The sequence below is a fragment of the Physeter macrocephalus genome, chromosome 11 (assembly GCF_002837175.3).
Source record: "Physeter macrocephalus isolate SW-GA chromosome 11, ASM283717v5, whole genome shotgun sequence".
NCBI classification, from domain to species: domain Eukaryota; kingdom Metazoa; phylum Chordata; class Mammalia; order Artiodactyla; family Physeteridae; genus Physeter; species Physeter macrocephalus.
Genome location: NC_041224.1, coordinates 44,172,882 through 44,188,274, shown reverse-complemented (window position 1 = coordinate 44,188,274; position 15,393 = coordinate 44,172,882). Strand labels below are relative to the sequence as shown.

Here is a 15,393-nt window from a genome sequence, read left to right as displayed (position 1 = left end):
CAGTCATTCTGCTATTGATTCCTTCTAGAGAATTTTTAATTTCATTTATTGTGTTGTTCATCATTGTTTGTTTGCTCTTTAGTTTTTCTAGGTCCTTGTTAAACATTTCTTGTATTTTCTCCATTCTATTTCCAAGAGTTTGGATCATCTTTACTATCATTATCCTTAATTCTTTTTCAGGTAGACTGCCTATTTCCTCTTCATTTGTTAGGTCTGGTGGGTTTTTACCTTGCTCCTTCATCTGCTGTGTATTTGTCTTCTCATTTTGCTTAACTTACTGTGTTTGGGGTCTCCATTTCGCAGGATGCAGGTTCATAGGTCTTGTTGTTTTTGGTGTCTGCCCCCAGTGGGTAAGTTTGGTTCAGCGGCTTTTGTAGGCTTCCCGGTGGAGGGGCCTGGTTTCTGTGTTCTGGTGGATGAGGCTGGATCTTGTCTTTCTTTTGGGCAGGACCGCGGCCAGTGGTGTGTTTTGGCATGTCTGTGAACTTATTATGATTTTAGGCAGCCTCTCTGCTAATGGGTGGGTTTGTGTTCCTGTCTTGCTAGTTGTTTGGCATAGGGTGTCCAGCACTGTAGCTTGCTGGTCGTTGAGTGGAGGTGGGTCTTAGTGTTGAGATGGAGATTCCTGAAAGAGCTTTCGCTGTTTGATATTACGTGGGGCTGGGAGGTCTCTGGTGGACCAATGTCCTGAACTCAGTTCTCCCACCTCCGAGGCTCAGGCCTGACACCAAGCCAGAGCACCAAGGCCCTGTCAGCCACATGGCTCAGAAGAAAAGGGAGAAAAAGAAACAAAGAAAGAAAGAAAAATAAATAAAGTTATTAAAATAGAAAAAATATATTAAAAATAAAAAGTAATAAAAAAAGAGAGACCAACCAAACAAAAAAACAAATCCACCAATGATAACAAGCGCTAAAAACTATACTAAAAACAAAAAACAAACAAACAAAAATGGACAGTCAGAACCCAAGACAAATGGCAAAAGCAAAGCTATACAGACAAAATCACACAAAGAAACATACACATACACACTCACAAAAAGAGAAAAAGGAAAAATATATGTATATAAAATAAAAAAAGGAAGAGAGCAACCAAATCAATAAACAAATCTACCAATGATAATAAACTCTAAATACTAAACTAAGATAAACATAAAACCAGAAATAAATTAGATGCAGAAAGCAAACCCCAAGTCTACAGTTGCTCCCAAAGTCCACTGCCTCAATTTTGGGATGATTCGTTGTCTATTCAGGTATTCCACAGATGCAGGGTACATCAAGTTGACTGTGGAGATTTAATCCACTGCTCCTGAGGCTCCATGGAGAAATTTCCCTTTCTCTTCTTTGTTCGCACAGCTCCTGGAGTTCAGCTTTGGATTTGGCCCCGCCTCTGCACGTAGGTCGCCTGAGGGCGTCTTTTAGGAAGTCTGAGGTCTTTTGCCAGCGTTCAGTAGGTATTCTGTGGGAGTTGTTCCACATGTTGATGTAGTTTTGATATATTTGTAGGGAGGAAGGTGATCTCCACATCTTACTCCTCCACCATCTTGAAGGCACCCCCCATGTATCTTTTTGAAGTATAGTTTTGTTCAGATGTATGCCCAGGAGTGGGATTGCTGGATAATATGGTAACTCTATCTTTAGAGTTTTCTACAATGACTTTTAGGGTCCCCATGAACACAGTCACTTGAAACCTCCAGCACAACCCAAGCAATCCAGATATAGCCACAACAAAGGAATATGGCTGGCCTCATACAGGGTTAGGATTTGCCAGATGGGTGGGATGGAGGGACAGACAAGGGGGCAAGTTGAATTCAAGATGAAGGAGGAGTGAGGGACAGCAAAAATTAGAGAATAGGTAAGTGGGAATAATTGATCATTGAAACTGGACAAAGAGGAAGCTGCTGTCTGAGTAGTGATTCTGCTCAGGCTGTGTCCAGGAGAGTAAGTGGCTGAGGTGACATAGATGAGAAAGTCATGGAGATGCGAAGAGAAGCACCAAGAGGCCTCATGTAGGATGGAGGATCCACCTCAGTTTTGCAGCCATCTAGGGTGACAACAGAAGAGGTTCACTTGAAGTGGAAGATGAAGAACAGGCATCTACCTGTCATCATCAAAGGGGCAGAGATGGCTGCTCAAAGTTTGCTGATTATTTACAAGCCAGAGCAGACCACTAGGTTCACAACTGGCCTGATTTTTTCAAAAAACTTTTAAATTTTGTCATAATTTCAGAATTACAGGTCACAAAAATAGTACAAAAACTTCCCATATGCCCTTCACCTAGAAGTTAACATTTTATCACATTTGCTTTATCATTCTCTCTCAATATATACATGCTATATTTTTTTTCTAAACCATTTTAGAGTAAGTTGCAGACATGATGCCCCTCTTCTCCTAAATACTTCAGGATGCATTTCCTAAAAACAAAACATTCTCTTAATTAACCACAGTACAAATATCCAAATCAGGAAATGAACATTGTTATAATACAATTGGACAGTCCATAAACCTGAATCAAATATCACCAGTTTTAAGGGGCCAGTCTTTTGGGGGTTTTTTTGTCTGCGTTGGGTCTTCGTTGCTGTGCATGGGCTTTCTCTAGTTGCGGTGAGCAGGGCTACTCTTCGTTGCAGAGCGCGTGCTTCACATTGAGGCGGCTTCTCGTTGCGGAGCATGAGCTCTAGGCACACAGGCTTCAGTAGTTGTGGCGCATGGGCTCAGTAGTTGTGGCACGCGGGCTCAGTAGTTGTGGTCTGCAGGCTCAGTAGTTGTGGCACAAGGGCTTAGTTGCTCTGCGGCATGTGGGATCTTTGCTGACAAGGGATCAAACCCGTGTCCCCTGCATTGGCAGGTGGATTCTTAACCACTGCGCCACCAGTGAAGTCCCCAAGGGACCAGTTTTTAAGGATTACTTTCCACCCTGCTTCCCCTTTCCCAAGTCCTCTTCCTGTCTTCCAGGCAGGCCTCTGAGAAACAAGAGACCAAGCAGGGTAATGGAACTAAACTTTTTGTTTGTTTGTTTGTTGTTGTTTTGAACTTTTTTTTTTTTTTTTTTTTTTTTGCGGTACGTGGGCCTCTCAATGCTGTGGCCTCTCCCGTTGCTGAGCACAGGCTCCGGATGCGCAGGCTCAGCGGCCATGGCTCACGGGCCCAGCTGCTCCGCGGCACGTGGGATCCTCCTGGACCGGGGCACGAACCCATATCCCCTGCATCGGCAGGCCGACTCTCAACCACTGCACCACAAGGGAAGCCCCTGTTTTGAACTTTTAATCTTCAAATGATTGCCGATTCACAGGAAGCTTCAAAAGCAGTAATGTATTTTTAAGTCAAAATTTTCATTTTGAAATTTAACATTTCATTGAAATAATTTAGAAACCTATTTTTCTAAGGATGTGTTCATAATTTTGCACCCATTTAACAAATATCTGAAGCACCCACTGTGTGCCACTTTTCCAGACCCTGGGATTACAAACGGTGAGCTGTTAAACCTCTACCTTAAACCCTACTAAATCGGAATTTCTTCAGGATGGAGTCAGATGGTTCTTCTTAACAATCCTGTGACCTGCCCAGGTAGTAGTATCTTTTTTTTAATCTTAACCATTTCTAAGTATACACTTCAGTAGCGTTAAGTACATTCACATCGTTGAGAAACAGATGTACAGAACTTTTTCATCTTACAAAACTGAAACTCTATACCTATTAAACAAGAGCTCCCCAATTCACCTTCTCCCCAGCCCCTGGCAACCACCATTCTACTTTTTGTTTCTTGGAGTTTGAATCCTTTAGATACCTCATGTGAGTGGAATCATACGGTATTTGTCTTTTTGTGACTGGCTAATTTCACTAAACATGATGTCCTTTGGTATCATCTATGTTGTAGCATACGATGGGATTTCATTCCTTTTTAAGGCTGAATAGTATTACACTGTATGGATACACCACATTCTGTTTATCCGTTCGTCTGCCCATGGATGTTTGGGTTGTCTCCACCTTTTCACTATTATGAATAATGCTTCCCTGAATATGGATGTACAGATATCTGATTAAGATCCTGATTTCAATTCTTTTGTATACACACTCTGAAGTGGGATTGCCGGAGGGAAGTGACACTATTTTTTTTAATTCAAAAAATACTTTATTGGTAAAAAATGCTAAACATCTGAAACTTCAGTGACTTGTAATCTTTTTTGCAATAGTAACATCAACACAGATCACCAGAACTACACTATTAAGTGCTCCTAAACACTAGGCTCCTTATACATGCTACCTTGATTATGCTCTCAAGCAATGCCGTCCTTAAACCCAGGCAACTGGAGTGCTTGGACTGGGTGGGTGCCTCAATAGCTCCCTTCCTAGATGATGAGGAGTCCAAGAAACTTGGAGTGTGTATGCACTGAAGCCCATGTGCCCTCCTTTAGACCATGCTCGGGGTACCTTCCCAAACATCCCCAAGCTCAGTTCCTCGGCGTATACAGGGTCCTTCCTAAGTCCACCCTCCCCAGAGTGGACCTGCTAGTGTGCACAGCCCTAGGCACAAAGGTAGTCAAGGGTAGCCAAGGGCAGCTTTAGAGGAGAGACGTGGTGTGGATTTTCAGGCTGGGTGTCCACATGCAGGCATATGAAGCCCCTCACACTGCAGAAGGGAGTGGGGAATGATAGGGGGCCTCCATTTGTACTTTTCTCTGGACTCCTGCAAATACCAGTAGCTATAATATTATTAACCAAACATGAGCTACTGACAAGGTCTGAAGAACATTTGGTTCCAGTGTTGCAAACCTGTTTTTAACTGGCTGTGTTTTCTAGAATCAGTGTATCACTAGCTGACCAGTGTATGGAGTCTAGTCGGTGGAAGCAGATTGGTAAGATTTGCTGCTTAGTAAGGAAGCCTGCACCAGGGTGAAAAACATTGTTATGAATCTAAGTCTGTTCTCTTCCTTTGCATATGTAACACCCATTAGCACTAATGGAAAATACAGATGATACATTCGTGCAACAGGGGGATGCAAGACCCCCTGCCACAATTGTCAATGCCAGGGGGTAGATGCTCACACAGGCAATGCAATAAGTGCACCTGGGATGCAAAAAAGGAAGTTCAAAAAGGCAAATGAGCCCGTTTGAGCTACACAGACACACAAAATTTATGGCTGCCTGGCCCAGTCCCAGAAGCAGCCTGGAAGGGTGGTTTTGTGGGGAGAAGATGGGGTAAAGTTATCTGATTCCTTGGCAAGCTAAAGGATTCCTCTCAGGAATAATCTTCTAACCCAGCTTCTGTGTTTTAGCCAAATATCACAGCTTAATATTGGGCCAGAAATGTGGTAGAAGTAAAAAGTACTTAAGAAGTATCATAGGCTTCCCTGGTGGCACCGTGATTGGGAGTCTGCCTGCCAGTGCAGGGAACGCGGGTTCAAGCCCTGGTCCGGGAGGATCCCTCATGCCATGGAGCAGCTGGGCCCGTGTGCCACAACTACTGAGCCTGCGAGCCACAACTACTGAGCCTGCGTGCCACAGCTGCTGAGGCCCGCGTGCCTAGAGCCCATGCTCTGCAACGGGGGAAGCCACCACAGTGAGAGGCCTGCATGCTGAGGCGAGGAGTGGCCTCCACCTGCTGCAGCTGGAGGGGCCTGTGTGCAACAAGGAAGACCCAGCACAACCCAAAATAAATAAATAAATAAATAAATAAATAAATAAATAAATTTTTTTTTTTTTAAAAAGAAGTGTCATAAACAAGTAGCAGACCTAGGCAGCTGAGAGGCATCATTCTCTTCCAGCAGCTATGTTTCTTCCAGAACTGGCCAAGTAGATCCATCCTACCCCTGGGAACTGGGAGACAGGCTCCAGACTGAATTCCCCCTGATCTTAGCATTCCTTCACATGCCATCCCATGGTCTCACATTTGGCAAGTCCAAATCTGAAGGCTTCACCATCAACTCAAACTTTCATCCTTCCCTGTGTGTCAGTCAACTGGCAGTATCACCAGGGTGCACCTCCATCCCAGTCACTCAAGCCTGAATATTCCCCAAACCCCTCCCACCTCTCCCCAAGGTTGGGCCACCACCACCTATCTCCAGGACAACTTAGAGCCTCCTAAGGGGTCTTGCCTTCAATTCTCCTCACCTCCATCATCTTTTTTTTTTTTTTTTTTTTTTGGCTGCATTGGGTCTTCGTTGCTGCGCATAGGCTTTCTCCGGTTGCAGCGAGCGGGGGCTACTCTTTGTTGTGGTGGCTTCTCTTATTGTGGAGCACAGGCTCTAGGTGCACGGGCTTCAGTAGTTGCAGCACATGGGCTCAATAGTTGTGGCATGGGGCTCTAGGGCACACGGGCTTCAGTATTTGTGGCTTGCAGGGTCTAGAGCGCAGGCTCAGTAGCTGTGGCGCATGAGTTTACTTGCTCCGCAGCATGTGGGATCTTCCCGCACCAGGGATCGAACCTGTGTCCCCTGCATTGTCAGGCAGATTCTTAACCACTGCACCACCAGGGAAATCCCCATCATCTCTTTTAAATAACCTCTGCAGCACTCACCTGCAAGAAATATTTTTCTACAAAGTGAATACAATCACGCCCTTCCACTTCAGCTGTTCCCTACTTGCTCCTGATATGAAAAAGATTAACAAGCCCCTGCTTTCCCACCCTCACCCGAAGCACCTGCACCTCCCTAACCAGCCAGACGCTGGATTGCTTGTTGCTGTCAGGCCCTTTGCACAAGTTGCCCCTTCAACGTAGTACAGGTTCTCGAACCTCCCCTCCATTGCTCTTTGCTCTACTATCAGTTGTTCATTTAACAAATATTTACTGAGCATTTACTGCTTTGCCAGGCTTTGTGCTAAATGCTGAGATTTTGTATGCAATAAGCCCCCTGGCCACACAAGGCTTACATTTTAGGGCTGTCGACTGAAAGAAAAATGCATAACCTAAAAGTTGTGAGTTAAGTTTTATTCAGGTACCTTACTGAGGACTATAGCCCAGGAGACAGCCTCTGAGATAGCTTTGAGGACCTGATCTGAAGAGTTAAGGGAGGAGCCAGGATATGTATGAGCTTTCGGGGGTTTTTTTGGGGGCGGGAGGGGGGGAGATCCATGTAATCAAAGATCAAGATTACTGATCACAAAAAACAGATATTTCAAGTTAATGACTGAAGTGCTTTCCTATGTATGGGAAGATGCAAGAATCTGGGTTCACTGAAACTTCTCCTTAGATATGCATCTTAACTATCCAAGGATCCCTTACGTCCAAAGCATAGAATGTTTCCTGTTTTTCTCCATCCTGAGCTCCCCTCAGGCACACTGAGGCCAACGACTGCAGTTGCTACAGACTTGATCCCTATAGAAATGGAATGGCAGGCAACACTTTTATCCTTTACAGGAGTTACTGACACTTCCACTGGCACAAAGGAGTAGGACACCTTCCTCCGCCTTCCAGGCACTTCCAATGCAAAGACCTCTACAGCCATCACTAGATTCATCCCCTCTCTCACTGACCCTTTCCCCAATAGTACACAAGAAGGCCTTAACTGGTCAAGGCACCATGGTGGCCACACCCAGGCCACACTGCCCTGGCTCACTCTGCGGTCCGGAATTGGAGTTCTAAGGCTGCCCCCCGATGAGTGGGATCGTCCGTCCCAGGAGTTCCCCCCTCCCTTCTGCCTTAATGGTACGCCCCATGCGCGTGCTCCCGGGCGGCGGAAGTGAGCCGCGGGAGGCGGGACCTGCTGCTGCCGGTAACGGAAGTGCGGCGGCGTTGGGTTGCGCGGACTTTTTGGAAGCTTGCGGAGGAGGTGAGGCTGAGGTGACCGTCCGGAGGGGCTTTGCGCGTTGGAGGGGCGGTGGGACGCAGTCCCGGGGAGGTAGCGGGTCTGGGAGGACAGGAGGACTCCACTTCCATTGTGACGTTCTGGCGTTTTCCTTGGCCTGGAAGCGTCGATGTGCCCCTTCGTCTTCCTCCGCGTCGGTTGGCTCTCCTTGCTCCCCGGGCGTGCTGCACTCTCGGCTCTCTTGTTAAATTCTTCCTCTTTATCAGCGTTTAGCTCCTACGTCTGAGAAATTTCTCTAAACCTATTTCGCCTTTGTAGCTCGGTCACAGCGCACATCACCAGCTGCCTCATTTTATAGTTTCTCTGTGTTTACTTCTTGCTCTCTGAGGAGCCCCGGCGCAAGACCCGCGGCGTTTCACTTTTGTGGTGCGTCACTAACCTCAGGGCCTCTTGACAAAGAATCTGCAGCTACCTATCTGTTACTCACCTCTGGTTTTAGGAAGAATTTAGCAAATGTACCTGCTGAAATAGAGTTCAGCATCTTCCCCTTAGGACTGGACGTCTCTTTTAGTCGGTATGCCTTGTTTACATCCTCTGTTGCCACCCAGCCCCTAACAGAGGGTAGCAGGTAAAAAAGCATGGGATTTGGGATCTGGAGCTGGACAGATTCGGATTTCAGTTCTGCTTCTACCCTTACTAGCCTTCTAACTTTGAGGATTTGGGGAAATTCCTTAATCTCTCTTAATCCCAAAAGATCTTTATCTAAACTGGGAGTAATAACACAAACCTCATAGGGTTGGTGTGAGGATCAAATTAATGAGTGTAAAGTGCTGGGCCCAGGGTCTTTCCCATTGTAGGGATTCAGTCATTCATTTGTTCAACAGATATTTATTGGGCACCTTTTATGAGCTAGATACTGTGCTAAGTATTGGAGGTTCAGTGATAAACAAAACCAGGCAGGTCCCCCTGCACTCCTGGAGTTTGTAGTGGAGTGGGAGGTGTAGTTCTTAATCTAATAATTACAAATGTAATGTTAAAAGTGTGGTGATGGTGAGAGAGATTACAGTTGCCTTGAAAGGATGTGAAGGGGAGTGTTTATTCTAGACTGAGCTTCTAAGGAAGTGTGGATAGAGCTGAGATCTGAAGAATTTGTAGGAATTAACAATAAAAGATTGGCAAGCAGCAGATGAAAGGAGGGGTATTTGTATAAGTTCCAGACAGAAAATCATGTGTAAGGGTCTGTGGCGAGAGGAACTTGGGGGTTTGAAGGACTGAAAACAATTCAGTGTGCCTGGAGAATAGAGTGAGGGAGGGAAGTTAGCATGGACCAGACCTTTTTATCCTGAATTCAGGATTTTGGACTGATATGAGAGTAATGGAAAGCCATTTTAACTTGAGGATGGAGATTGAGGGAGGATAAGTCACATAATCTGGTTTGTGTTTCAAAAACATTATTTTAGCTTCTGTGTGGGGGACAAGTTAGGAAACTATGCAGTAGTTCAGGTGAGAGATGTTGGTGTCTTTGGAGTAATGTGGAGGTAGTGGATCTCAGAGAGAAGTAGACTTGAGAGATGTTTAGGGGGGGTAACATCATCAGGACTTGGTAGTGGATGTGGAGGATGAAGGTGAAGTGGTTAAGAATGTTGTCCAGGTTTTTGGTTTCAGCAGCTGAGTGGATGATGGTACAATTTATGGAGATTGGAAACAGGAAGAAATGCAGGAGGAGGAGCAGGTCTTCTTTCCATCAGTCTGCATTTCCCCCTTCCCATAATACTCCCATAGCTACACACTAACTCCTATCTGTCTAATGTGCTTCCATTTCACCCTTTCCTTTCTACTCCCCAGAGTCACCACCCTAAGACAGGCCTTTGTCACTACCACTAAAATAGCTCCCAGTAGCCTCTTAGCCTCTGTTCTTCCTCCTTACTGCCTCCCTACTTTAATCTGCACATTGATGCCAGATTCAGTTTCCTCAAACACTGTTTCAATCTTGTCAGATTATCTTTTACTCCAGAGATTTTTGTTGCTATTTATTATTTACAGAATAAAATCTGAATTCCTTAACTTGGCTTTTAAGAGCTTGCACAGTTTAGTCCCACCCTTTCTTTCTAGCCTTCCTACTCAGTACTCCCCTACTTGAACTCTCTACTACTCATTTTCCCCAAATAAATTTTTCAGATTCTCTTATGAATGCCTTTGTTCATGATACTCTCCTTCCCAATAATGTATACCATGTGGTTATCTTGACTGTCTAAATTTAATCTTTAAGTTCCAGTTTAAGCTTTCCTCTGCTGGGAATCCTTCTTGATGTTTGAGCACGCATTTATTTCTTAGTCTTGTTAACTTCTCATTTGTTTTTACACCATTTAATTGGTATAAATGCATTTACAGTGCTGTTGATTTATTCATTTATCAAGTGTTACTTTATGTTATAATCTTACGTATGTGTCAGTAATAATTTATTATATATTTGCTGTACTGTTAAATGCTAGCTTTGTTCTGGGCAGCAAACTGGGTAGATGCTTAAAAAAAATGATAAAAATGTGACTTGGAATTAGGAAACCACTTGATTAGAGTACAGCTTTCTAATAAGGAAATTCCAGGGAATTCTCAAGATTATTTTGGTTTGGATAAGAATCACCTACTCATACTAGTTGGTAGTCCTTAGCCTGTTGAGTACCCACTGTGTATGTAGTCTATAATATGTATGAAATACTCAGTTAACAGGTAGAGAAGGGAAAAAAAATCAAACTTGTTTACTTCTGGAAGTTTCATCCAGCTCTGACATTTTCCCTTTCCAGTTCCTTGATATGTGCAGCAATGGACCAGAAAATTTTATCTCTAGCAGCAGAAAAAACAGCAGACAGACTGCAAAAATTTCTTCAAACCCTGAAAGAAGATGATGTGAGTATTAGGAAGGATGTTCTGCCAAAAGCAAATGTCAAGCATGATAACAAATTCAAGGGACATGTTAGAAAAATTAATTCTCCCACTTCATCTATCCCCCACTCTCCTTAGGAGACAAGGATTTATTTGATAACAACTCATAGATACAAAGAAATGGGAGAGAGGAAGAGATATGGACAACTTAAGGGCATTTGTGTACATTTATACAACTGTATTTATTTGTTTGTTTATTTTATTTTTATTTTTATTTTTTTTTGCGGTACGCGGGCCTCTCACTGCTGCGGCCTCTCCCCCTGCGGAGCACAGGCTCCGGACGCGCAGGCCCAGCGGCCATGGCTCACGGGCCCAGCCGCTCCGCGGCATGCGGGACCCTCCCGGACCGGGGCACGAACCTGCGTGCTCTGCATCGGCAGGCGGACTCGCAACCACTGCGCCACCAGGGAAGCCCTATTTGTTTGTTTATTGATTGATTGCTGCAATGTGCATCATGTAGGATCTTAGTTCCCTGACCAGGGATCGAACCGGTGTCCCCTGAAGTGGAAGCGTGAAGTCTTAACTGCTGGACCACCAGGGAAATCCCTACAACTGTGTAATATTTAAATGACATATATGCAACCGTATAAGCAAATTAGTACACTTTTTAGTTCTTAGAACAATCCTATTTGAAAGCAATATCCAGACTGTAGTTATTGATGTGAGACACTAGATTTGCCTGTTGATGCTTCACTTATGTTTTTCCCTAAAGAAGATAAGTTCATAAGTAGTAAGATATTTTGAAATTATTAGTAAAAGCGAAAACCAACCAATTTACATTGTGTCTTCACTATAAGTATATGATTATAAAATGGGACAATAATTACCTTCTATGTTAGGCTTTCTTTGTAATCTTTCTCTCCTGATATACTTCTTATTCCATTATAAATGATCTCAGCTTATTCAGATCCCTACATGGAAAATAATCCCTCCTTAAAATTAACCTTAAACATTAGTATATATGTATAGACAAATTAAGACTTTGAGTATTATTTTTTAAAATTTCTTTAATGTTATATCTATTTTATTTATTTGTGGCTGCATTGGGTCTTCATTGCTGCGTGTGGGCTTTCTCTAGTTGCAGTGAGCAGGGGCTACTCTTTGTTGCGGTGCACGGGCTTCTCATTGCGGTGGCTTCTCTTGTTGCGGAGCACGGGCTTTAGGCGCGCGGGCTCGGTAGCTGTGGCTCATGGGCTCTAGAGCACAGGCTCGGTAGTTGTGGCGCATGGATTTAGTTGCTCCACAGCATGTGGGATCTTGCCAGACCAGGGATCAAACCCGTGTCCCCTGCATTGGCAGGCGGATTCTTAACCACTGCGCCACCAGGGAAGCCCCGAGTGTTATGTTTTTAAGGAACTTTTTATGTGCTAGTTTTTGTGGTCATTGAAGCTAGGTGCATCTTAATCTTTGTTATGCTAACTGGGAATTGATACAGGGATGTGCTCTGATTTTTGTTTTCTTTGAAATTATCCAGAAATTGCTTTTTGTGGCACTTTTTAAGACAGCCTTTGCATGAGTTGAGAGTTGAATCATCCTATAGACAGTTTAAAATTTGGTTGAAACCTGCTTTCTATTTATTTATTTACTTAGAATTTATATTTTACCTGCTTCCAAAAGGAATTTGAGGAGGCTTTAACATTACACTATAAAATAAGTAAAAAATAAGAACTAGAACAAAACCCATGATAGATGCTATGAATTACTTCTCTGATTCATGCTTATCACAAAAAGAATTCCTATCTTGGTTTTTGTGAGGATGAAATGAGATACTGTATGCATCTAACATCTAATAGACCCTCAATAGGCATCCGGTAGACGCTGAATAAATATTAGAAAAGGTCCTTCAGCTCTTCCTGTTTTAAGTTTCTTTGCCAACATGAATACAGTCCTCTGAACATTTCTGTTTTGTTAACATTACATTTAAAAATCTTGTACCTCAAATTGAACACAGGGCTCCACATGTGTTCTACCACTAGAGTACAGGGGCACTAATATTTCCCTAATTCTTCCATTAATGCAGAGTCAACTTTTTGGCAGCAATATCATATTATTGTCTCATTGCTCTTACAAGCAACTAAAAACCCTAAGTCATTTTTGCATATAGGTTAAATTTCCTTCATCTCTGAACTTCTATAGTTAGTTCTTAGAACCCACATTAAAATTTTTACTTTAAATCTGTTACTTATCTTGTTAGATTAATTTGATTTCACTCCATCAAGATCTTCTTGTTGTATCCTGATTCTGTTGACCATTGTATTAATCATTTTATATCCTCTATAAATTTGATAACACATTCCAGCAATATATGCATTCAGTCCATTTGATAAAAATGTCCATAGAAGATGTGCTTAAGAGTAAAAAATTATAAAACACATAAGCAAGTCCATGACAAGGAAGACTGACATATCCAGCTGTGGGAAAATTTACATTCAAAGATTTAGATTAGAGGAATCTAAAAGGGACTGCTAGAATAGAAGTGGAAGTTAATAAAGTGGAGAACGGTAGATCAAATTAATACATAAAAATCCTGGTTCTTTGAAAAAATAGACAAAACTATTAACTAATCAAGAAAACAATGGAGTAAGCACAGATATACTAAATAAGAAATGACAAGGGAGAAATAACTATTCATATAGAGAAAAATCTCAAAAAATACTAAGAGACTACTCTGTATATATCTACTACAAATAAATTTGAAAATGTAGATGCAATGGATAATTTCTTAGAAACATACAGTTTAATTAAATTGACCCAATTTGAGATGGAAAGCTTAACCAGATCAATTTCTATAAAAGAAAAAAAGAGTTATCAAGCAATTACTTGACACAAAAATATCAGGCCCAGAAGTTTCATAGGAAACGTCTACCAAATCTTTAAAGATCAGAGGTAAGAGATAGTCCCGATGTCACATAAATTGTTTTAGAGCATATATAATACATAAGGAAAAATGTGCATATATAAGGAAAACTTCCAAATGGTTTTTATAAAGTATAACATTGATACCCCAAACCTGATAAAGACAGCTTGAAGGGGCTTCTGTTGGTCAAATTTGAACATTGAAATAATCAAGTTCAGTTATGAATTATAAACCACTGAAAAATATAGAAATTTGTGAGTCCATATTGATAATAAATGATGAGAAGGGCTCTTGCTTACCACAGAGTTAGAAAATCATCATTTGGCAGACATCATGATAAAGATTGGATCAGGCAGGAAGCATCAGTGTATGCTAAATCCAGGAAGAATTTTTTTTTTTTTTTTTTTTTGGTGGTACGTGGGCCTCTCACTGTTGTGGCCTCTCCCGTTGCAGAGCACAGGCTCCGGACGCGCGGGCTCAGCGGCCATGGCTCACAGGCCCAGCCGCTCCGCGGCATGTGGGATTCCCCCCGGACCGGGGCACGAACCCGTGTCCCCTGCATCAGCAGGCGGACTCTCAACCAATGCGCCACCAGGGAAGCCCCAAGGAAGAATTTTTTAACTCTTTATTTTGAACTGATTTTAGACTTACAGGAAAGTTGTAAAAATAATAGAGTTTCCATCTATCCCTCTCCCAAATGTTAGTATCGTACATAATAACTTTAGTAAAAATTTAAGAACCAGGAAATTAACATTGGTACAATGCCATTAGTGAAACTAAAGACCCTATTTGAACTCTACCTAGTAGTTTTTTCACTGATGTCCTTTTTTTTTTTTTTTTTTTTTTTTTTGGTGGTATGCGGGCCTCCCTCTGTTATGGCTTCTCCCGTTGCGGAGCACAGGCTCCGGACGCGCAGGCCCAGCGGCCATGGCTCACGGGCCCAGCCGCTCCGCGGCACGCGGGATCCTCCCAGACCGGGGCGCGAACCCGGTTCCCCTGCATCGGCAGGCGGACGCGCAACCACTGCGCCACCAGGGAAGCCCTGATGTCCTTTTTTTATGTTCCAGAATCCCACTCAGGATCCTACACTGCACTTAATTGTTAGTTTTCCTTGATTTTCTGCAATCTGCAACCATTCCTTAGTCTTTCTTTGTCTCTTATGATGTTGATAACCCTGAAGAGTACTAATCCGTTACTTTGCTGAATGTCTGGTGTGTCTCATGACTGGACTCAGGACATGCATCCTTGGCAGAAGGACCACAGAAATGGTGCCATGCCCTTTTCACTGTGTGTCATATCATTGAGCTCCTGATGTGAGTGTCATTTCTGGTGATATTGACTTTTGAGAACCTGATACCAGAGATTGTTGCTGGGCTTTTACATTATACGAGGGGAAAATTAGATGAGGAGCAAGATGCCTGCATGGTCTTAAAGTTTCTTCCTACGAACTGCATACTGGTTGCAAAGGGCGGGAAAAGAAGTAATTACAGAGTGGGAAAATCAGGCAACATATTTGGGTGATCAGACTCATATTACCAGTGAGGGACAGATGGATATCACATGCCTGCATGTGTGATACTGCAAGAAGGACACAGTATCACCTGTGTTCTGGCCAAGAATGCCTAAACTCAATCTAATCATGAGGAAACATCAGCACAAAATGAGGAATGTTCTGTTTTTTAAAAAATCTGTATTTGGACTGTGCCATTAACTTGGTAGTTCCAGTCTATCAATTAAAAGAAAAGATTTTAAGCCTTCCAAAATAACAAGGATAGGGCTTCCCTGGTGGCACAGTGGTTGAGAGTCCGCCTGCTGATGCAGGGGACACGGGTTCGTGCCCCGGTCCAGGAGGAT

The 15,393-nt window shown here is 43.0% G+C and overlaps 1 protein-coding gene across 9 annotated transcripts in view; it reads left to right on the top strand.

Moving 5' to 3' along the window:
- The first annotated feature begins 7,696 nt into the window (after positions 1 to 7,696).
- Positions 7,697 to 15,393, top strand: part of FANCI (FA complementation group I) — an 82,995-nt gene continuing 75,298 nt past the window's right edge. For all 9 annotated transcript variants that reach the window (XM_007113508.4, XM_007113507.4, XM_024117252.3 and 6 more), the window contains exons 1-2: positions 7,697 to 7,766; positions 10,544 to 10,646. In XM_007113508.4, coding sequence (XP_007113570.2) covers positions 10,563 to 10,646 — 84 coding nt within the window. In that variant the 5' untranslated portion in view covers positions 7,697 to 7,766; positions 10,544 to 10,562. The remainder of the gene's footprint in view (positions 7,767 to 10,543; positions 10,647 to 15,393) is intronic.